Genomic DNA, 25447 nt, shown 5'->3' with positions numbered 1-25447 from the left:
TAAGTTGCGTTAATTAATTTAATGACAGAGTCCATACTGCTATTCAGAACCTGCCAGTGAAATTCAATGCTCATAAGAATGTACATTTTTAAATTCCAACCCCAAGTAAGGTCTACTAAATAATTTCAACAGTATTATTAATTGGATTCTGGATAAGAAAGCTTTACTTGAGGTTACATAAATTAATACAGAAATTTGAAAGTAAAACTAGAATTCAATTATAGAGGTAAATACAGGTTAATCTGGGCTTGAAATTTAAATGCACTATAGTTAATAAAAGGGCATATTAAAAATTGTAACACTTTTATGCTACCACACTTGTAAAATCAAAAACATGTAAATGCATATAGCGAATAAGATAAAAATTTCTGCAGCTGCCAACAGTTTCTGCAAATAAAGAGAATCATTACAGGTTAATCTTAATGGAAACACCACATATCTCCGTCTCTGAAAACAGACTGTTCTTCTGATGAAGACAATAATCTAAAAATAATAAATTACATTTCCAATAAAGTGGCCTGGATAAACTGAATAAACACTGTTGAAAATGCACGACAAAAACTAAAAGCAACTTGAAGGAAAGTTTTAATTCATCATAAACATTAATAATAAATTCAAACAAACACAACACACCTATACAGTAATTTTCACTGGATCTGGTAAAAACATCAAAATGCACAATGAACAATCACAGATACAACAGCAAGGTGTGAACGTAACACCAAAATGGCATGAGGGAAGAAAAATGTGCTTTCGACAGAACATCCATACATCAGCACCAGAGAAAATTTGTATAACGACAGTTCATAGATAGAATGATGCACACTGCTACTCAGTATCCAGACAGCACAGGTAATAAAGAGTTAAGATGAAAGTAAACACTGAAGACTGAGGAAGTAAGGCACATGTGCAATACAAATACATAAACCGAGATGGACTGACGTTCTACTGAAGAGAGCACCTTCTGTACTAAAATGCCTCATTTACTGTAAAAACTGTGAATGGCACACATAACTGACTTAAATTTTAAAATTATTTCAAACACAGAATTATATCTTAAGAATTCTATCTGCTCTACACATAAGAGCATTTATTCTGCAGACACATTTTGGGTGTCCAATCATCATCAGTGCTGCGTTCAACCAATGACATACAGTCAGCTGACTGACTGATCTACCCCTGCTTTTCAGTCTGTCATTGCCCACCTCATGCTAACTGCAACTAATATGAGACATGAGAAACCTGCTGAGACTCAAACCCAGGATGTCCTAAGTATAAAGCAGCACTGAAATACTAATTTTGGAAAATACGTTTCTTCGGAAGAATTAAATTACATATCAATGATTCCGATGAACAAAAAAAAAAAAAAAAAGCAAAATTGTCAACAAGTGGCTGAGATGGTTAAGTAAACTTGGATGAATTCATGTTGCTTGCGCTGGGTATACACGAGATGTTTACAATTTTGCTGTAATGTTGGTAGAAAACAAAATTAAACGCGTGAGAGATTTTCCACGAATATCTAATTTTAGGAACCCCCTCCGTCAAAATCGATGCCACTAGAAAGACTGCGAGCTGCGATCGCACAGAGTATCAGCAAACACCCTTCGATGACGTCACATATTGTACTCGGGGGCACCATAACTTTTTAAGTTTTTCCAAAGCCGAGCGGCCAGGTCGGAAAAAAACCGCCTTCTAAAATAAGCATTCGAGTGCAAGACAATGACGTCAAGGAAGAGGAGTGAGGGCGGGCAGGACAGAAATACACGAACGATCGAAGATACCGACTCTCTCTTTCTCTGGTAATGGAATAACAGATGTGCTCTCTCACCCCCTCACCCTTTTTAGCTTATCAATGAACGAGTTTCTTTTACACTTTCAAAAAACACAGAACGTGGTCTCATAATTTATGATTGACGAAGGTACAGCGTATTGGCGACAGATACATTAATCTGAGAGCTCCCATTTGCCTCTTCACCAACATTTCCACGCCACACCCATACAATAAACCCCCCCCCCCCAAAAAAAACCCCTTCGTAAACAACTGTTACATTCCAGGCTCTCACACGACAACAAGTAGGAAAATGGCTATCTCCTGGGTCCTTCTGGAGTGACCAAAGGTGTCCGACGCCCCAGATGTGACGAGGACCTTTCCTGCTGTGAATATTTGTTGTCCTCCCCAAAAGATTCTTACTGAAAGAACAATTCTTATATTCATGGTCCAAATGGCAATTATTTAATCTGTTTTGTGATGTGTTGTCCTTGAGACGGGCCGAATCCCCGTCAAAAGAAGCGTAGAGCTGGTGACAATTGACAAGACGCTACCGTTCGTTGCTGAATACCAAAAACACGAACTGCGCATGCGCGAATGGCTCATACTGCGCTCTGCGCTGTAGTGCTCAGAAAACATCAGGCAGTCTCACACTGATCAACAACAGTATGTCAGATCAGGTTAGGTTAGGTTCAAAATTAATCCTAAAATAACTTCTGGTTGACAATAAGCGTAGTAATATTAATAATGTAATATTAAGCATAATCCCATGGTTATTCGACTTCACTCCATCTCAGTTCTGTACTGCAAACAGTTCTGTTATCATTAAAAAAATATGACAAAATGTAACCTAACCTAACTCACCTCTTCACATAGCGATATCATCCGTCGTGTACTGTCCAGGGACTGAAAGAAATAAAACAAACGGTTTAAATATGAGTACCAGACAAACTTCAACAACGTTCTGTCGTCGGGACGAATCTGTACGCTCGAGATCCGTTAAAAGTACGAAGTAAGAGTACCACAGGGGTGGGACAGGTATCAGATAAGGAAGCTTATACTGCCCTTACTAAAACATTATTTCTCAGGGGCAGTTCTTTGTAGCTCAATGTCTCAGTTCCTATGTATTTCGTTTACACAATGTGTAAGTTTCTTTCCATCTATCAGCAGGGTAGTGACGTAGTCAAAACGCACAGATTCGCCCCGACAATAGTATTTTCAATACAAGACACATGAAATAACTTCTGCAGACAGCTGACATCTTTTTGTTCAAGAAAGTTTGTGCCGGGATACCAATCGTTTATAGGGGTCTCCGTAAACACTACAAGCTACATTTTGTTTTTGTAAGTTTTGAAGGATTTAAATTTTATGTTACAAAAAAATTACAATTACCACAACTGGATGAAATGAATGAACAGACAGCTAAATCTAGCTGGGGAAGGAAATTCCATTACCTTGATCCAACAGAAATAGAGTACAGTGCTTTGTATACTGTTTACACTGCCAGCTGGTGTGGAGCACAACAGATCTAGCTAGTTGGTAGATTACATCTCTCAACGTTGTGAGTATTCATAGATTAATTCTGTGAGATTCACAATTATTCTACCTAAAATACGTTTAGTGGACAGTAATGTACAGCCAGAAAGACAATCAGAAAGAGACGCGATCTCTGAGGTAACTATAAGTGTTGGTTAGTGTTGTGAACGGACAACTCTTGGCAAGGAAAAGCAATTATCTCGATATGGCAATAAGTTTCGATTGTCACAGTAGCCTTCGTACAAATTGCATGATTCAAGGCCACGGAAGGACTTCGCCCCCTTTACTGAGCGCCCCTTAGTCACCAGTACAGCGTCGCTAGCGTTGTTATGCTGCGAGTTCTGAGCTGTCCTCATTCGCCTGGGATCCGCTGTTCGTGCTGCTGTGACCTCGAAACATGTAATTTTGTGACGGCAACTTTCGAGATATCCAAAGATTGGGTTAAGAAGGCCACAGGTGACCATGACGAACTCCCTCTGTAGGGGCTGTTAGCAACCGAAGTGACCAGTGGCGAAAAAATGGGTTATTACGGGACCAGCAACTTGGGGCGGGTGGTACAGGGCTTTCTTCTCAGATTCTGTGAAGTCGCTGGGAGAAGCATACCAAACAGACAATTAATTACAGAATTTTTAGTTTACCAAGGAAGAGTTGGTAGGAAATGAAACTATGGTACGAATATTCAGGGCAAAAGCAGATTTATTGTCCAGTTCGCTTTTACAACGTTCAGCTGTAAATACGGCGAACATTCCACGGGTAATTTTATTGGCTGCAGCCCAGCCAATCATTCATTCCATAGGGATTCAACAGAGCAGCAAGAGGACGGCAACCCGGCAAACAGGAAGAAGGAAGGGGAGGGAACGAGAAGGAAGGATGCGCTTAAAATGTCAGGGCATGAACTCAACTGCACGCGGGGGTCAATAACAAGGTTAAAATCCAGTGTTGCTCAGAATTATTGAAACTGAACGAATTACTTCGACATAAAGCATCAGATGCTGACAGTGAAACAGCACAGGCGGTGTACGAGGTTACTCCTTTAGGTGACGCAACCAAATGCAAACCCAAAGGAAAGAGAGCACTTGGGAGACCTAGACTTAGATGGCGGGAAAATATTAAAATGTATCATATCATCTTAGCAGTTTTGGATGAAGCATACAAATTATGTAGTTCCTTATTTTGTCCACCGTGGGGTTACTGATACTTTCCTCAAGTCCAGACATTTTCAGCAACTTGTCCCACGCTGGAACTGAAACTGAGTCTCACACGATCGCAAATATTTATAACTGCACGGAATTTGCAATACAGAGGCGGGATGGGCAAAGAATATAGAATGTACAGGCGAGTGAGTGGACCACATAAGAGTTAATTAGTGTCAATGGCTATTGTATGATCAGTGTTATCCCACTACAGTCCACGACTATAATCTTGAGACTTGCAAGGAATGCAGGAAGTCCGAAGCGTTAAAGGCAGACGCTATCCTTCCTCCTTCACCCCACTTCCTCACCCCACAAGTCTCAGGATTACAGTCGTGGACTGTAATTATATATGGTAAACACTGAAACTAAAAAAAAACTGACTTGCAAATACTCTACTTGAAGTAAACCGTTGGTTTCAAATGTTATGTGTAACATCCATGAAATATAACATTCGATTCACACGAAAGAAACAGGTTTTGAAATAAATCACTTAGATGAAAAAGTACGAGGGTGAGTCAAATGAAAACCGTAAAACTGAGATAAAAATTCGAAATATCGCGCCATTGTCCTATAAGTTGGCAGACATGTTACCAATGCTATAAAGAGTATCCTATAGGTGGTAGTATAATGCAGACAAACATATCGCCATCACAGTGCCAATTTGAAAATGGCTGCTCCACTAGTTACGTGCACGAAAGAAGAACAACGTTCTGTAATTCGTTTTTTGATCAGTGAAGAATCTTAAAGAATCATCTTCGACGTGCAGTCAGATCAAAGCGACGTGGACTTTTGACTAGAGGTGTCCTTGACATGACAATGCTCGGCACCACTCTGCCGGTGCAACAGTTGCAACAATCCAAGACTTGCACTTTGAGTGTCTTCCACATCCGCCATACTCACTAGACCTAGCCCCAAGTGATTATCACATGTTTGGGCCACTCAAAGAGGCGATGGGAGGAAAGAAGTTCCGTTCTGATGAAGAGGTACAGCAGGCGGTGCATGAGTGGTTGCGCAGACAACCACAAGAATTTTTTTCTAGAGGAATCCATACACTTCGTAAACGCTGGAGGGCCTGTATTGAACGAAATGGAGACTATGTAGAAAAATGATATAGTTGTGTACCACTTTCACTGAATAAATTAAATTTTAAAAAAAATTTACGGTTTTCATTTGACTCACCCTCGTACATCGCATAACAATTTCAACGAATAGAAACAAACCCAACTCGCCAAGTGAGGCTAAAAAGAGTCACAGAGCCAAAGCACGGTCGAACATGTAAGAATCGGCAATTACGCTGAAGACAAGCGGCGAATTCAGTTCGCCGTGCAGATGCGGCAACTTCTCCGACACTGCTGTTCAGCGTGACACTTGACTTTCAGGCGTATGGAAACGCTCAGTGGCTCGTAATGTACGTTCACTATAATAAAATGGTTTCCCAGCTGTGGTCCACGTACCCCTCGGAAATATTCAAAATGTTAGGTGGTTCACCAAAAAATGGGTTATGGCGAGTATCTTGTCTGATCACACCAGTTTGAAGTAAAGTCACAAAACGTTTAGACCATGGACACCGTCCGGTGCTGTAAACAGCAACATCATGCTTCCATCTTCAGGAAGGGAGGGGTAACGACGGTAACAACTTACCTCGACTTGCTTAGCATTTACGGCGGGCGACAGAACATCGCCACAGCGCTCCACCATCGTCCCAGACTCCACGATACAAACACGTCAGAAATTATGGAACTTCTCCAATCAGCTCCTACTAATTCTCTCTTTTCCCATTCATCAATTACCTCACTTCATTGTCAGAACTGTCAGCGGTATTCAAGACAAAGGTGTATTACTAATTACTATTCAGCGTCCTGACCACTGATAACAGATTTTCACTGTTTAATTTGCATGAACTACAATAAATTTGTTGTGACTAAACGCGAACATGAACATCGGAGTCATATCAAGAAAATCTGACATGTTATTTCCAGTACTAAGCGATCCAAGTTACGTGATCTGACCAAGATCTGACACCACACTGACAACGGAAGTGTGAAACGAGTTGAAAGGTAGAGAACACACCCGGGCCGTCACCCATGGCAACTCGCATGACCCTACAAACACTCCTGCCCTGATGGACACGCACGCGCATGTCACACCGGGTTATCTTCCGTAACCCACTCCCTGCTTACGCCAACGCACCTGGTCGTACGTTTTATGAATGGATGAACGGAAATGCCAAAGCGTGCTCGCAGTCGACTTAATTCCACCACCCTACTGCCTCTCTCGCATCACTGCTTCACAGAAACGATGTCCAGGAAAGTTTCAGGAAGCTAAGGCTTAACCATACAAGTTCGCAGGAAAAAAAATGCTTCACGGAAATTCTGCTCCGTCATGTACGAAGTAACATTGCGCCATATACATTCGCAAAAAGATTTTCTTTAGGTTGGCGTGCTCACTGAAGAAGTGACCCTTCTCCACGACGACGCCTACGTGAACACAGACGATGTCACAAAGTAAATCCTGGAACAGTTTCCGCTTGGAATGTATTGTCCTTCCTTCACAGAGTCCAGACTTTGCCGTCTACCTCTTGGACCACTGAAGAAGCAGTTCAAAGGAAAAAAACTTTTAACGTGATGACGAGATTAAAGATGAGGTGCGCTGGAGGGTGAAAGCACTGAGCAGGTGGTAAATCGCTGGGACAAATGACTCAATCGCTCCGAATTCTGCAGAACAGGGTGGTCCAAACTTTTTCTTTTGTCTCGGACCAAGCACAATTTTCCCGTTGGACCCAATGACTAAGAAATCCCTCCTGGCACTATTCTTAAAACTACTGACCAGTTGCTATAATCAGAAATGACGCATTACCATAGCATACGAGGTGCGATCGGAAAGTTTCAAGACTGTGTCAATAGAGGGCGAACCGGATGTAGTACGAGCTTCAGCCTTTAGGGGGTGCGGCCTACATTCATAGTGAATCAGTGTGCCAGCCGGCATCATCGAATTAGCATTTGTTTCTTAGTTACGGGCGTTTTGGTAGTGCATTACACCGACCCTCCTGCGATTTCGGAATGGCGTGTGCATCAAATTTTGCCAAAGACTCGCCAAAACGGCTACGGAAACCTATGAAATGCTAAAGCAAGCATTTGGGGAGTCCGCAAACTTTTGTGTGGCATTCACGTTTTAAAAAATGCCGAACCTCTGTCGATGATGACGAGCGTTCTGGACGACCATCTTCGAGCACAACGCCCGAAAATGTTACGAAGATTCGGCAGGCCATTCACGAAGATCGACGTCGTACCATCAACGACTTGTGCGACATTGTTGGGATAGGCTATGGGACCTGTCAGCTGATTCTAAAGGAAGAATTCCACATGCGACGCATCGTGACAACGCGCCAGCGCACACCGCCCTCAAAGTTCGGCAGTTTTTGGCCTCAAACACCATGGCCGTCATCCCGCACCCTCCTTATTCGCCGGATTTAGCTCCGTGTGACTTCTTCCTCTTCCCAAAGATGAAAATTCAGCTAAAGGGAAGGAGATTTGAGACGATAGAAGAGATTCAGGCAGAATCGCAGATGGTGCTTGACAGGCTGACAAAGAAAGATTTCCAGGGATGCTTCCAGGCTTGGCAGCGGCGCTGGGATCGTTGTGTTCACTCCCAGGGGAACTACTTCGAGGGTGATGGATGAATTTAATACCTGAGATAAGTGTACGGGGTTTTATAGGCGCAGTCTTGAAACTTTCCGATCGCACCTCGTATGCTCAAATATAAGTTTTATCTTTATGCGAACTAATTACTTACTATAGAGTTTTCATATTATTTTAATTTACTCCTGCAACAGCTTATGGTCCGCGGGCCACTAGCTGCAACACATGATGTAAAGAAATAAAGTGTCAGTCCGTTAATAATTGTTGTGTTGAACACGTATGTCGAAGTAATACCCTCGGATGTTATTTGTTGAACATCAAGACGAAATAAAATACTGGCAACTAAAACTTCGGTAATGCAAACATTTCTTTGTATGATACATAACAATTTTTTTTAGATTAGCTGATGAAACTTAAGGTTCATAACAGCCTAGACGTTTCCAATTCTGGAAAAACGCAAAACCGGAGTCAGAAGACAGAACGTAGTTTCCTGATACTTTAACGCAGGACCGTAGAAGTCTCTTGGTGATAATAAAAAGAACCTGCCAACTTCAGAGGAAACGCTGCATATTTTAAGTCTGCAAAAGGTTAAGTAGACCTTGCCACCCTAAAACACATTAACATTTTCGCAGGAACACGGAAAAAACAGCCGTATCATCCAGACAAGTAAGAAGTCGAAAGCTGGTGCGCACGAATGAGGCAAAGAGGACATAAGAATTATATTACACCTGGGCCCATCCGGTGGACAGACCACGCGGACCTCGATTTTGGGCACATAACGAGTCCAGAATTAAAGGTCACGCCAGGGGCGGCTCTAGTTCAGGCTGGTTAACGACGCATTTCAACTCACAAGTTCTGCTGTGTTGACCAACAAACCACGAAAGTAAAGACACAAGACCGAAATCAACATTCGACGAATGGCATAATGTAAATTCCGCTGTGCTTTGTTTCAACAGCGTTATACATTTATACAGCGTCAAAACAGACGTAATGGTGACAAGGAATATTATGCAGCAAATATTATTAAAGGAGACACTATCTTGATTCATTGGAAGACTGAGGAAAACAGCAATAAACCTAGGAACAGGTCGATCTTCTCCTCAGTATCTCCCAAGCACAATTCCTGAGCTCAACTGCAGAATTAAAAAATAAATAAAAATCCCAGGTGTGTGGAATTTCTGCAAGGTCTGATATTAGATTCTGTAGGACTCTATTTTGAAAATGTCGTCATTAAATTCCAAATATTGACTAAATACGGCTACAAGAAAACTTCAGTACCAGTTCACATCATACATCTCCAATCAAAGGCAGACATGAAACGAAAAGAGACCGATTTCTAACACAAACACAGTGTCCTATTATCTGATTCGATAACGAAAATATTAGTTTTCCGATCAATACAACTGCGGTTCTTTGCTGAAATCAAGTTCTGTGCTTCACTGGGATCTAGATTACTAAAATGCAACTGTCTGAACGGAGATATGAGATTTTCACGCCAACTACTGATTATATACGTAAAACACTGCGCATTTTTCAACCACTATCCATTTTATATATTTAATATAGCATTGGTCAAGTTAACAAGTTCTGCAGTAATATATTAAAGTACGTTAAGTCTACTGTACGAGAGAGAGTTAAGTAAGTCCCTATAACGTATAAGGCCTCGAATGTCGCTACTAACAGGGCGAAAAACATCGTGCTTGTCTTATTTTACATCACAAATGTTTAAATGACTCACGTGTACAGTTTGTACACTTGTAGGAAGTCCACACAGATACGTTCGTGATCAGATTTTGTCAAAAGTCTTACTGAAAAGAAATGCCCTTATTCCGGTTCATGTCGGTCACATATAAAACCAACTTTACACGAAGATCCACTTTTAACTTGATACATATTCTCAATAACGGCGTATCGCATGAATCATGAAAAGAGTTTCCATAGCATAAGACAGGATCTCAATAAGATCTATACATGTTATTTAATAAGACACAAAATAAGTTTTCTGTCTGGACCCAGACAGCTTTGTGACTGCAATAAAAAGGGAAATGGCCTTTGAAAGCTATCGAAGGACATAACGACATGGAAGCAAGAATATGGCAGCAGAGGTGTGTTTTGTTAACGAAAGAATATAAATATTAACTGATACTGATAATTAAAATAATTTTATTGAAAAGACACTTAAAGGTACCGTGAATCAACATAGATATTATTCATTCAAGATTTTTTAATATTATGGGTTACGCGAATAGTGATATAACACGCTCGGAAAGTGTGTTCCATACCGGAATACACATAATACTATCCCCATGCGTTCTTTGCAACGTGCATTTAGAAGTATTAAATCCGCCTTGTCCGATAGTTCCCAATTTGGCCAACAGATCGCAGCACCTCAATGTCTACTTCACTGCTTTCCTCAAACGTTATTTTGTTATCACTGCTCGTATGATACTCATAAGTGCGATTTTTATGCAGTGTAAAATAACACAACCTCGAAATCAAATTTCATACAAATCCGACAAGTGGTTCTCGGGTTGAATCGACTGGAATGACGTAGGACGGGACGGACAGACACATTAAGCCCATAATGCGTTCTCACTATGCAATTCGTGCAAAGAACGCCCTGATGACGGAGGCAGTATGACCTCTGAAACGTTGGTTAACATCGACCAGACTACACAGCGCAACAACCCAGAAGACAGGAATCTTCAAAACAGAATACTGTCGAAGTAAAGGAGTACCAACTTCAGAGATGTCTCTGAAGCAGAGATATTATTTGCGGTTCACTACTGCCACGAACTCTATTGAGAAACGATGGTACTGCGTGATAGAAAGCTACAGGCGGCAGAAGCAAGACGAGAAATCGATACACTAAAAATTGTAACGGCACATTAAATTTATTATTGGCTGCACTGCGTAGTACGAAGCATCCTACGCAGTCTGGTAATTCAGTCGATTATTAAAATGTCTGTATACACTCAAAGTTGTTGCTAGCAACACGACTGTTGCTCAAAGCGCAAGAAATTTCCCGTCTTTAAGAAATCGTAAGGTAGAACAGGATCCACCGATCATGGCCGCTGACCTTGTAGAGAGAGCCCAGAATGCGGACCACTCAAAGAAGGAAGGAAGGAGTTTCGGTCGGTCAGTACAGTCTGTGTCAGTGCAGCGGTGTGAAAACCTGACAATTGTTGTCTTGTGACTGTACTGTGTTAACAAAATGACACCTGTTCGTTGCAATCTCCTTCCTGATCATTGACAACGCCTCGTATCAAAACACTCAGACAGACAAAATCCCCGACTCGATTTCTGAAGAATTTCAACTTAAATCGAGAAATCTCGATGTCATCTACGTGAATTTTGGACGAAGACTGCGTGTTGGCTGCGGTGTAACGTAAAGATTATTTTTAATGACGAATAGGGAAATCTGTTAAAGTTAAATATCAGACAATCCAATACTTAAAACTTTTTATACCGCGACCCATCGAGAAACACAATTTTCACTGCGAACCCAAGAACAGATGGAAACACCAGGTCAACGACAGCTGGGTCTGCTCCATGGGTAAGACAAAAATTCTACTCGCCAGACCATTCATGGCAACACAATAATAATCAAGTTGTTTTCAAATTTAATTTAAGCAACAAAGCAAATCGTTCATAAAATCATTCGGACAAACCGAAAGTGTTACACAATTTGAAATATTAGTGTTAGCATCAAGCTGGATTTCAAAATCTAAAACCGGACTGTAACCGAGTAGTGAACATTGTTACTGAGTGTCCTGCAATGGCGACCTACATATTCCACGTGTACTGGGTTATCACTTTTTTTATTTCAGCATATTTCTCATCAAATTCCACACACAACATGAATAAAAAAAATGGACGAATGTTTTGAATATTAGGATGTAACGCGTGTCACTAGATCGACCGGGAGGCTTCTCATATTCATTATAATGCTTGCGATCGAATGTAGTAGCACGCTAACCCCCGCTGGGGGGGAAGTCCCCGGCCGTTCACATAGTTCGAATTCTGGTCATCGTCCGCGTGACGACGTGTACACTCAACCAGGTCGCAGGAATGGGTCTTCATAAAAAAATCCCGATAATAATGGCCGACTTCGATAATTTTTCGTAAACTCCCCAATATCAAATTTAATAAACATCCTTTCAGGGTCGAAAGCTCTTATACACGACAGAATGAGACCTACTTCAGCATGCAGCCACGAAGTGGTCGCATTAACAACGAAACAGCGATGGCAGATGCCGGGTTCAAATCTCAGCCCAGAGACCGGCTAGCCTGACAAGAGGATTTCCCGGTTTTCCTCACTCCCTCCAGGCAAATATCGACACTGCTGTTCGCGACTGTAATCTTGAGACTTGCAAGGAATGCAGGAAGTCATTCCTCCTTCACCCCACCTCCTCACCCCGCAAGTCTCAAGATTACAGTCGCGAACAGTACTTTAATTCATACCACGACCATTACCATATCTCTCTCAATTTTCTAACCATCCGACGCTAAAGCTAATGATAACGTCGTTAAACAAACAGAGAGAGTGGTGGTAATTCCAAGCATGCGCGGGCAAGTCTCCTGCATAAACAGCGTGCATGCACTGGCTTTTATAAGTAGGCTATGCATAGTCAATATTATTGCATGACAAACTGAAATCAAAAAAAAAGGAGAATACGTGCACCGTTACAGAGCAGACAGAACCACGGCTACTAAATAGCTTCTTTAACAATTCCAGATGTCTGACGTACAGGTAAGACGCTGAAGAACATTCAATTAACCCCGTACGGCCCAGCTGTAACTAAATGTCACGTCTGTTCTTAATGTAAACAGGAATTATTTGTTGATCTCCGTAATGAAGAGTGTTTTCTTTGCGGTACGGGGTGAATCCTTAAATTTTATGAGAGATTCGGCTTCAAAGGGGTAATGTTGTATAAAGGCTGCTCTGCCCCCCCCCCCCCCCCGCACTGAAAAAAGTCTGAAGCGCTAACAGAGGATCGATGCTGCGACCTCCCCGCTCTGGTGGGAATGCAGCCAGGGTTAATATCACCTCGCCCCATCGCCAGCTTATTTTTGGTGCACGAACAGCATTTGCACGAAGAGGTCAGGTTGCAAGAAATACAACGGCCCAATTACAGTACAGAACTCGCCTAAACTTGGTGCTCTGAGAAGATTTTATGAAGCCGGTTACCTTCAAATGTTCAACTCTAAATGTATCACACGTCCAGTTTAATATGCTTCATTTTCAATACACAGATTCCCAATGCGTTAAATGTGTCAGATATAACCTCAAAATATTTGCAAAAATCTTCACGGGAGCATACTATACGTTTATTTACGTCACTAACTTAGGGGTAGAACGCACGTGCAATGTAAACCAAAGACATTACCGACGTAGGAAATGCGTGAGGGAGCTACAAAATACTGTTTTTCTGGGCGGAGAATTGGCCCGACCTTCAAGCAAAAGTTATAATACGCGGTATAATAACATCCGCTGACTCAGTTTTCCATTAATTTTTGTATTTCGTATCATTCTCGTATTTTTATTATTTCATAGTTAATACAGAACTTAGTGTCCAAAAGTGTTGCTGCCTGTTCACAAGGCTAGGATAAATTAACAACAAAAGAACCAATTAATTTCCTCGAAACAGGTGTAACGAAGACACACCTTCCATTAGGAAATTAAACCCGTATGTGAATATACATGTGGAGCTTCTACATAAACATCGCAGTATAAGATAAATGGCGGTCGCCTGGCTTTGATACGAACTTTGTTCATCTGCAAAGGCCACGGAATAATGCGATATTCACCTGATTCAATTACTCCTGAATACTCCATCATTTCTTTGACAGCCATTTATAAACTACTGTAGCAGCCGTCACCAAATTGAAAAGTCATACAAAGCTGAAAGACAAACAGAGAGTCCGGGCGACTGATGACAGCTCAGAACTCGCAGCGCATGAAAGCTAGCAACACTGCGCTGGTGAGTCAGGGGTGTTTGATGTATGACGTGGCAGTGGCTCATGTAATTCAGTGACGGCTACTAATGATAAGTAAAAATAAACATCTCATTGGTTTAACAGAAAAATTCACAATCGTGTAATACAAAATATTTCCAGTAGCAGACAGGGCTCGATTAGTCCACCGTCGTAAATCGAGGACTAGTGATTTAATCACGCTGTGATTAAGAGGGTGACACGATTACTCACCTCGTCTGTAACCTGGCCTGCTTTAAGCTGGAGTTCCTGAAGTTCTGAACGGGGAGCGCCGTTCTCCGGGGCGGGTGTCACGTTCGTCGGCATCTTGGCGGAAACTGTAAAAGAAAAAAACAGCGGAAAATCACTGAAGAAGGAAGGCACATGATCAACCAGTATCTTGCTCTCAACTACATTGTGGTCGGAGCGAATGTTGGAAAGCCTGCAGTAGCATATCTACTGTCCACAGACCAGGAGAAAAGCCCTGCGGTGGGAATGTTACTTATCAGCTGGACTAGAGGGCTGCTATTGGTGGGAAGTGTGATACGTCAGAGTTTAAGGCTACTACCAGACTGAAAACATCAAGCAGTTAAGAGTAGCGTGTAGTGAGTGCACCTCTAATGTGTTCTGCGGGTGTTGCGATAATATTCTAGATTAAATCACTGTGCCACTGTGAAGTAATCTTAAAGCTGTACCCATTAAAACACATGAAAGCCTGTCGTCTGTTGTTCGTTCAGTGGTTGTGGAACGAATGCTTTTAGGATCGGTCGTCACTCACCGCGAAATCTTGCGCATGCGCGTATATCGAATTCCTAGCAGGGATTTTCTCGTGGTCTGTGGACTGTAGTTTCTGCCGTTCTCGTATGAATGAACGTAAGCGAAAAAGTTTACTCAACTGGAGAGCTTTGTTTTTTCACGCCCTACTGGATCTGTACTCTATACAACACACTCCAATACACTGAAAAGTGTATTATTATATTAACAGGAGACTGTTTATGTATGTATGTCTGTCTGTCTGTTACGCGTAAGTTATTACAAACGTTGCCACGGTAATGTCAAGAACGAGTTTAATGTTAATTTTACGTAAATGGAAAGATAAGCATTCATAACATCAATAAATTAATCAAATATAAAGTGCAACCTTCAACACACGAATATAAGGGGTAAAGGAGACGAATAAATAAGGCGAGATATTAAGATAGGAAGGAGATCATTCGTAGTTGAATTTCAACGGTTTTTACACCAGTTTTAATCAACAGCACACTAATCTTAAATCAGTAGTGTTTGCTAATTAAAACACACAGCATGAAGGTGGAAAAGAAAACAAAGGAAAACGAAATGCTGTGTTTTGTAGCTACTGAAGGGTAATAATTCACTCAAACACTGAGACTTCTCAGGTTTGTCCTGACGTCTTTTCGTTGTAAAGAACATTCTTTACGCATCCTGAAAACGGTATATTAATTCTGCCAAACGCTTACCACAAAAACTTGTTAGCTGAATGTCTGTAGTCTAATCCAAATGTAATCAAGTTCTCTGGTGAAATGCTCAAAACAAAACCATGAAAGGTCAATGAAAACATTCTCGCTGAGATTCCTGGATTCATGGGCCATCCTCATCCCGACCCAGGCAATGTCGCATGCAGTAGCAGCGAAAGGGCTTGCATGGTTACAAGTTAGGAAAATCAATAGCAAGGCAATAGACCATCTAGTTAAATATCCACCCGCGCTTTGGCCAGGGAACGCAAACAATTCCGCAGGACAATGTTCAAAACAGACACATCGTATCGATTTAAATTTCATACCACGAACAAGGAACCAATAATTACCTTCGAAGAGGTTCCCTAACTCTTCCACATCGATCCCGATCCGGCCCCCGACTACAAATAATTACCCACCCCTGACCTGAAGCATAAAAAGTTAATAGGTATGAAAGGGTTACGATGAAAAGTATGGTCAATAGCAAATTTCGACGCACTCCATCCTTTTTAAGTGTCTAGTGCTTCTGAGGAGTGAGCCATGAGGAGCTGACGGACAACACATCGCTCTACAGAGAAAGTCTTCCCATTGTGTCCGCGTACAATGCGACACCTGCAAGAATGACAGAATTTACCACGTCACGAACTGAGATGTACAAAGCGATCGAGACTTCCACCTGTTCTGATGGCCTGAGACACGCCTAGCCATCAAAACAAAGGAATATCATTCTCGCGCAGTTTTCGGAATTTGTACGGAACGTTGAGGAAAACGCGGAACCCATTGGAGAATGCTGGTCGGAATGATTTGCACATAAGAGCACAGGACAAATCGCGTAATCAAACTCTTGTTTTAATACAACACTTTGTCAATAAAACAACATCCAAAAACAGAAACAAAACACTCACGAAACACACTTCAGACTTGAACTGCAATTCAGAACTGAAACCCGAGAAAAATATTTTCAGAAAGACGTGACCAAGACTTCCACGAGCCGCTCGTAAAGGTCGCTCAAGCGTCAATTAGTTTACCTGCAAATAAGATTGATGTATCAACTCCAATTACTTGTATTACCTGTTTTATAGATCACCGAGATGGAGCCCGCCCAACCAATTTCAGTATTATTTGCATTTTTGTAAATAAACCTGATGTCAACTGCATTTCCCTCGTGGAAGTTGAGAAAATTACGTACACAGTCAGCACAGTTACATTTCTGATATTAAAAGAGAAATATTCGGATGTGACCGATCAATAAATCGAAAATAAAACATTCCCTGATTCCGAGGGATGATCCTCGCACCCTGTAATTCCATCCCGATGGGCTCTCGTTCTGCAACCGCTCCTAATCTGGCGCCATGCCAGGGGTGACTGATTACAAATTCACTTTCCATGTACATGACCATGTTTCTTGTATATGGAACTCACGGCGAGCATAATGTATTTAGGTAAGGAAGCATGCGCAATTACTCCCATTTACCCTAAGCAAATGGATATATTTACCTTTTACCCTGCCGGAAAAAGTTGTGTCATTAATGTACCAAATATTACTTAGAATTTTTACAGCGCCTTGACATTTTATTCCGCGAACACAGCGACACACACGCACTGAGGAAAATATCGCATTTAATATCGAAGGGTGGACATCCTAAGATCAGTTCTGCACACCTGCCAGGTATAATGAGACGTCGATCAATCGACGTGATAATCGGAACTATACGAAGTTCAAACGATCATAAACGATGGGGTATTTTACGCATGTGAAGTCACAATTTGACTGATTACATGTTTGTTACGTAACAAGCTCGTAAGAAATGAAGCAATTTGAAACACGCGTCTCCTTTAAATTACAGTGTGTGGTCGTGAAACCATAGATCGGGAAACTCCTGAAAATATTTAATGCTCCATTACGACACGAGGAATTCATTTAATTAATATGATATTATATAAAAATGGCAGAGAATTATCACATTAATATAGCCGCAACCTGACAACGACGACTGAATGACAGAGGAAGTCGGCACCTCTGAAACGTCGGTCAATTTCTCCGAGACTAAATGGTAAAAAAAAAAAAAACTTTTTTAGGCCGGTTCAAAATAGATTCAAACACAAATTAACATAATTTCTACTAGCAAATAGACTTCGCATGTTCATCACTAATTGTATCGTGTTAATTGCAGAGTTGCCAAATTAGTCTATAAATTGGTGATACCTGACAGGCCTATCACCTTTTCTAGTCCTCTCTATATTCTATACTCTTGAAATTCGTTTCATCTTAATTCACGATTCAATATTTAACGATGATGATCTACAAATGTTGATAATTGAGGTTTTCTCGGTTCCGAGGCAATTCTCTTCCAGGTTTTGGAGCCGTGTAAACTTGAACCATTGGCATCTACTGGCAAGTCCACGAGGTACCAAAATCCAAAAGAACATCATTAAAAATTTTGATACTGACAAGAGAAAAAAGTAATGTTGCAACTTACTGCAGGCAAATCCCAGGAAAATCCAACAAGAGCTATTGTTTACCACGCACTCCCTCGACTGCCTTGGAGCAAACAAATGAATCTCAACACTCCTTTGTTCTCCTCCCGCCATGTACTAATGATAACAGTAATTAGACGTGTAGTGTTAGTGGCGAATGTAAGCACTGATCTGCTCGTAACCTGAGTAGACATTTCACACACTTTGTGCAAAGTATGCGTATAAAAAATTAATCTAGTTTAAGCAACAAACAGGCCACCAGCAAGTCAAGAGTAGAATTTTTCCTACGACAGTGAAAGGTCGCAGAAAATGAACGAAGTGATAAACCACAAGAGTGAAATTTCCCATGATTCTCAGCTCCTCCCCACATGATCTGTCAAATACAGGCGAAGCACTGCGCACTATTTTCAATAAGATTCACAATCATTCGCCAGGAACCGGTTGTCACGTTGTAATTGTTTTTTAAAACTGTCTGCTACAGACACTTTGCCAATAACAAAATCTTTCTTCTGCATTTTTATAAAAAAAAAAAGGAAAATTCTGTAAATGATGGTAAACTTAGTTGCCTGCGGTAACTATTTTTTTCGGGTTAAACATTCCAAAATTCAACATAGATTACCTGTTCACTTACCAGTTCAATGTTTTATCAAGTACCAACATCAGATAAATTATTTAAATGCCACTACGTAGCGAGTTTCTGCCTACGTATCAGGTTATTTAACGAGGCTGTTTCAACTACATACGCCTACATTATACAGTGTCAATGAGAAGAAAGATTATCCTGAACGGTGGATAGGCTAATATTTTTAAAAGATAGATGTGGCATGTTTCACAATATTATCCCGACATTCCCATGGAGAGACTGAGAAAAATTACGTGAAACCTGTCATATAGTCGACACACAGCCCAAGTGAAATTTGCACAGACTACCTTCCGAATAAATATCTAGAATCTTCGGCTACAATAGATACTCTACAGTATCTCTGAAACTTTTAAATACAATTTTCTGTGTCAAGGTTTGAGAAGCTTGAAATGAATTATTAAGCCAGAAGCGCCAACTTTCAAAGACTAAATGGTTATTTTAATAGTTACAAACTCATGCAACGGAAATACTGATAATTCTTTACCGTTAACATATAAGATTTAATTTATATTCTGTATAACCAACTTACAAACGGCACACTTTCACATGTTTCAGCCTGTTATCTGTAAATAAGTTTTCTCGGTATAAAATAACTATGAGTAAACGAACTTCACAAAGAAATTACTTCAGGCAAATAAAAAAAAACACCTAAAAAGAACCAATTACAACCTAGAAATACACACATACGAAACAATTCCTCCAATCTACAGGCTTTACATATTGCAGAGTATGCACTATGAAAATGGGAACTTATGTTCAGAAACTGATAAAAAATAATGCTGCTAAGTTCCGCAGGCAACGGAAACGCGGAAGACCTAAGCTACCGGAAACGTAGGCCAAGAATCATCAAACAAAAGAAGGGTACATGGCCTTGAGATAGCTTATCACTTATCGCATTAGATACCACACAGCAGCAAAATAAATTATCTCTTAATATTTCATCAAGTATTCAACACATCTAACATTTTTTAAACAAAAGCTTTACATTTTCATTATAATTTATATTATTTTCCAAACAGTACTTTTAATAACGACCCTTTTTTAAATAAAATCGATAAAGCATTATTTAACCTTCGTGTAAAAAATAATTATATGGAAACGACACGAGCTAAAATTAAATTCATCAGCCAAATATCAAATTTAATCTAAATTCAGAAATAAACACACTCGGAGACGACGTCCAGTTTTTTTTTTTGCATTAACTTCCTGTACAAAGGCGTGAAAATATAAAATTCTGCACAACGTTTCTGCAGTAGTGACGTGTACTTACTGTGGTCAGCGGCTGAGATGCAAGATGAGTGACCAGCCCACAATCACGTAAGTATTGTCACCAAATCTTAAAACGAAAAAAATTGCACCAAGACAAAGATGTGATTCATACGAACTCTCCAGGTCCGACTGAACAGTACCGGAGGGGCGGCTAGCTACAGGGGCGGTAACTACCCTCTCTCCTTCTCTCTGTCTGTTCCCTTACCAGGCGTGCCCTGCTCAAATCCTGTGCTAGACTGCCGCAAGCTCAAAGTCGCGTCAATTCCCGACGCTTGGCTCAGCCTTTCACTATTCCATTGATCCGTTCTTGCTGCACTAACTAGTTCAGTTAGAGCTCTAGGCAACCATCAGCGGCTTGCTGCTAGTGACAACTTGCTCCAAAGGGACAGACATTACAGACAGAAACAATTGTTTCGCTGAATTTTTATCCATACTAAACAAAAACAGATGCAATGGGATTCTGAACATTGTTGGTGTTTGATGATGTCGGTAAACCAAGGGCGATGTGTTCATGTCAACCACGTCAGCCAGGCTAACACCTTAAAAATGATTTTCTGTCGAACGTTAGTGGTTCAGTAGGTAGCAGCAGAGCAAATCAGATAATAAATGCAAAGTTAGCAAGGTAGTTGAGGCTGCATGACATGAAGGCATGCTCCCTCCACCAAGGAGGCTGCAAGTACCTCTGAAACGTCCGCAAACTTCTACCAGACTACATGGCGCATCAGCCCAGAAGACAGCCATCTTCATTCTCAACGCCTTGACAATGCGAAATATCACTTCTTTATTACCTATTCACAAGGCTTGAAGGCAATACTGGCACATCACAAGCAAGTCTATGCATTTATGACTACACGGGCATTAATTCAAACTACGTTAAGTGGAAATTATCATCAACGTTGAGACACAACTAAGTACCACTTGTATGAATATTAAATTCCTCTCAGAGTAAAGTTACTAACATTCCGGCAGTATTGGGCTTACGTGCCCAGTAAAGATAATTTATTCAAGAAGTAAACTCTTGCAAAAAGAGCAGTAGGATGTTAGGTCAATATCGAAACAAAGTCGAGACCCTCTATTTGAGACAGTTTCAGATACACAAATTAATCAGTACAGAAGAAAATTTCCAAAACTTAACAGCAACAGTGGTATGTAAACAACAATGGAACTGGTTCGTTTCTTTCTTTGTGAATAAGCATCATGTAACAATTGATAGATTAACCTTGTTTTAAAAACGTAGCCTGTTTTACGTCGCCTACGTTTACATTGATGTTACTTATGATAACGACGGCGTAGAAGGCTACGTAATTCACTGCAATTTTATATTTCAGCCAAGAGCTTTCAGAATACAAAGGTTCAAAGAACGTTATGTCGAAACTGTGTATTCCAATGCGCATTATACCGTTTAAACATTTTATTACATAAAGAAATAAATATAAAATGACGCTGTGAAGTGTGGGTAAAATCCTGTCAAGAGTGGGTTTACAGTCTCTTTTGAAGGAATAAACTGCAGTACATTCACATAAACTCTAAAAGAAGCCGACAGGTGCGTCATCAGATACTGACGTCATCGTTAAAAAGTTGTGATGTCGTGACTAAACGCTGGGACAAGATGAAGGGGGAAGTACGAGGAGGGGTAAATGTGACGGATGGGAAAGGATGTGGAAGGAATGAAGGAGATAAAGACACGGAGGAAAGAAATCGCGAGGGGGGATGACGATCCGATGGACAAATGAAAGGAACTGTAAAAGAATTAGGGACAAATACAGCTGATAGTTATAGGAAGGGACGAATTCATTTGGTGACGTCACCAGCTCATACATAGCATCGAATGCTACGATTAATAAACTCCTAATAATGTGAAATAAAGCGGTAGTAACCTCTGTCAAGGGTCTGTCGCAGTATTTTCCTAGAGGACCTGAACAAACTCACCGCAAACCTGTCAGGATAACCGGTTTCTGGACGAAATGTGAGTCAGAGACCACCAGGGTACGAAACAGAAGTACTAACCACTCGATTGCGACGTTTAGTCAAAAGGGATAAAGGAAGGAGAAGGTCCTACGAAGGAAATAACTGTCCGTTTGATTTAAACTGGCTTTTACACGTGTACGACTTTGTAACAAGCTTGAAAGACGTGTAACAATTAGTGAAGACAAGCTCCTCCTCTGTTAAAAAAACAAATAGAATTGTACGCAAACAACGTAAACCTCAGCGCAGCCAATCTAAAAATCCAAAAATGCTTCCTGAAAAGAAGAAACAACGTTCTTTTACTTCAGTGATAATAGTAACAACGGTCGAAGTAACTGAATTCGATTGCAGTTCGCTAGGTTTCGATTTGTGTATAAGTTGGTAACAGTGCATAAATAAATCGTGTTAAAAAAACACGAACGTATGTTTTTACATCGTCTGCGATCGATTACTACATGCAGACGATACTTCACGTAACGCTTCCGATATATATATACAGACATGACACATTTCTTTTTATGTCAGCTAAGAGCATTCGGAACGCAAAAGAGCGAACAACGTGTGAAGAAACAATGTGTGTTCCAGTACGGATTACATGTATTCAGATCCACGCTCCAAATCTGTCGGCCTTATTCCCCATTGACGCGCCACGACTTGGTGACAACGTACCCTAATAAAGCAGCCGGAACTGATACATAGCTCAGTTTCAATCACGTGCATCAAATCGGATCCAATATCGACAATGCTCACCGACGTGGCAACCCTGTGCAATGTCATACCATGCTCCACGGATGCTGTAAAAACCCAACCACCATCAGAATCAATATCTGTGGCGGAATTAAACGACAGGAGCACAGCTATGCGAGACTTCACGGAACCAAACTATTTATGTAACCCACCCCCCACCCCATGTCATAAAACTTCGTGAGAAGGGAAAACGTGGGCATGCGCAGAATAAGTATACTCATTAAAGGCATAAGGGAGGTCATGATACAACTCAGTTCGAAGTGAACACACTTCTTCTTTTGATAAACATTAAACATAATTGTAAATATGCATCTGGCAGCAGAGTGAACACAAAATGTGTCCAATGTACTGACTTGATATCAACATGTACAAATTATTTGTGTCCATTTATGTCAATAAAATTCCTGAGTACCTTTCTCAATTGCTTTTCTTTACATTTAAAGTGACAGAAAATTAACATAACTGAGCCATATTTTGTAACCAGAATTGGTGCACTGATTTTGCAGCTGTTAAAATTCTGTACAACTGAAATTTTCAGTCCTGAAGACTGGTTTTAAGCACAGGAATGTGAAATTAAAATCAACTTACCTTATTCAATTAAGATTTCCAAGAAATTGTTCCTGATGGCTGAGAACTAACACCACCTGTAATGAATGCAAATAATAATTTATTATTCAGAAATTGTTCATATGACAATTACTTTCTTATTGAAACTTCCAAAACATTAATCTGAACATTACAATTTTTAAGGTATGACCATACACATATGACAACAGAAATAAACTACATGGAGGACACTGTTCAATGGTGCAACTGACAGTATGCTCAACCAGTCAATAAATTCCCTGCCTTTTATAGAACCCAAAAGTTCACTACTGCATTCACACTAGCCCTTGCCACTGGCCCAACCAAATTTATTCAGTCCACACTCTCCGCTCTCCCACCCAGTTTCCATCAGATCTATTTTAATACTATCCTCCTACCTAGACTTACGTCTTTTGAAAGCACGCAATGAAAAGATTTGTCCAAGAATATTCAATAAGAAAATGCAAATTAATGTTATTGTGTCACAAACTTCAGGTGCATGAAAGGAAATCACTGCTTGGATTTCAAGAAGTTATTACCAACAGAAGTCTTACATTAGCACTGAACCCTCTACAAAGAAGAACTGACCTCAAATAAGTTTCAAACAGTGAAACTAAATGAGAGTTTTCACAAATGACTTGGATAGCCACATCAAACTGGGCTTGTCTTTTAACAAGTATCATATTGCAACAACTTTGTTGGTTGTTCAGACATAAGTGAAATTTTATCAAATGAAGTATGTTGATTCTTGGTTAGTGACAAATCATTCAGCCATTGATATGAACAATAAGGTCTGATATCACACATTCTATTCCAAGGACAAAGTCTTGGAAGTTACATAGAATATAATGTTTTTGACAAGCAACATATTGTATGATTATGAACTGGGAAAGAGCAAAGATTAATTCAAAATGAAGCAATGTTTATAAAACTAGGCCAAAAATTTCATTCTCATTTTAACACCTCCTTCCTCCCATTTTGGTTCATCTTAACACAAACTAGGACAATGTAAGTGGACCTTAAATATACCAGTAGTACATAATCATCTACAGTAGAAATGAATACTAGCTCATTTAACCCATCCCTTAGATTTATTGTCTGTAATACAACAGACACGGACAGAAAATTGTTTACAATATGTGGTCCACATCGTAGCTCCTTCCAAATTCAACACAAATTAATGGCTTCCAAACATCAACAATTTAAACAACAAAGTAGGGTTATGTCATTAAATAACAATATCAGACAACACACGGTTCAGCACTTTTTATTATTTTAATGAAAACACAGGCAACAAACTGACCTAAGTGAACTACGTACGATTTGACGACCCCTCCCTTCATGCCTGTGTGAAATAAAACTCATAAGAGAGTTCACACTTGCTCTTGACACATAGACATTATCCATCGAACTATACATACCTTTAACGAAATTCGTGTAATGAAATCAGATCTGTTCCTAATAACGAAAAGTATGTCGTGCTTCAAATGACATCGACTGCCAGCACACCGTGCAGACAGTATCACAGGCCGGAGGATGATAGAAACCGTATACAATAACGGAACGAAAGTAAATGTTCATCAATAATTTCCTTCCACGAGTCTGACACAAATTACTACTTACGAATTTAATGTGGATTTACATATCTACATATAAATCAATAATACGTTATTCGTTACTTCTTGAACTACACCCTACCTGAAAACCTTCAGCTCCCACGAATTGCTTAAACACTTGTTTTTGATTTCTGCCACAGATAGCAGAATGAACAATAATGTAGTGTTATCTGTTGATGATATTTATAACTATTAGTAATCACTGCGTGAAAGTGTTACCAATACTAACAATGATAAAGATTTACTTAATGTGTACAAATACTACAAAAACGTATTTACGTAATAACGTTTAAATTGATATTTTTAATATGTGACACAAGTGTAATGGCGTCTCATTATATAAGTGTTCCCCAGCGTTGTCAAGACAACTTCAAATTGGCATATTATAAAACATGCATATGCACATGATTATAAACTTAAAATATTATCTCCAAACTAACCCCTTCTACTCCGTAAAATAATTTATAGCAATTACTTCTGCTGTAATACCACAGTAGACTGTAAATCACTGTCACAAATATATATATAATATATATTTGTATTAGAAACAAGTATTGT

General features: G+C 40.1%; 1 protein-coding gene across 10 annotated transcripts in view; it reads right to left on the bottom strand.

Annotated features, from left to right (window-relative positions):
* Snap25 (Synaptosomal-associated protein 25kDa) overlaps positions 1 to 25127 on the bottom strand; it is a 47699-nt gene extending 22572 nt beyond the window's left edge. For 7 of the 10 annotated variants that reach the window (XR_015533909.1, XM_087344124.1, XM_087344121.1 and 4 more), the window contains exons 1-3: positions 18067 to 18087; positions 14346 to 14449; positions 2633 to 2674 (exon numbers count right to left, since the gene is read on the bottom strand). Coding sequence is in view for 9 of the 10 variants with exons in the window: in XM_087344124.1 (XP_087200250.1) it covers positions 2633 to 2674; positions 14346 to 14438 (135 nt within the window). In the remaining variant the exon portion in view is untranslated. The other 3 variants (XM_087344126.1, XM_087344128.1, XM_087344129.1) reach the window with 3 other exon arrangements.
* Positions 25128 to 25447: the final 320 nt, after the last annotated feature.

This window comes from Zootermopsis nevadensis, unplaced genomic scaffold, assembly GCF_977971745.1.
Source record: "Zootermopsis nevadensis isolate Lab colony 2312 unplaced genomic scaffold, Znev_1.0 Znev_ptg000007l, whole genome shotgun sequence".
Taxonomy (NCBI): Eukaryota; Metazoa; Arthropoda; class Insecta; order Blattodea; family Termopsidae; genus Zootermopsis; species Zootermopsis nevadensis.
Note: the sequence above shows the minus strand (reverse complement) of the source record. Positions and strands in the feature narration are given on the sequence as shown.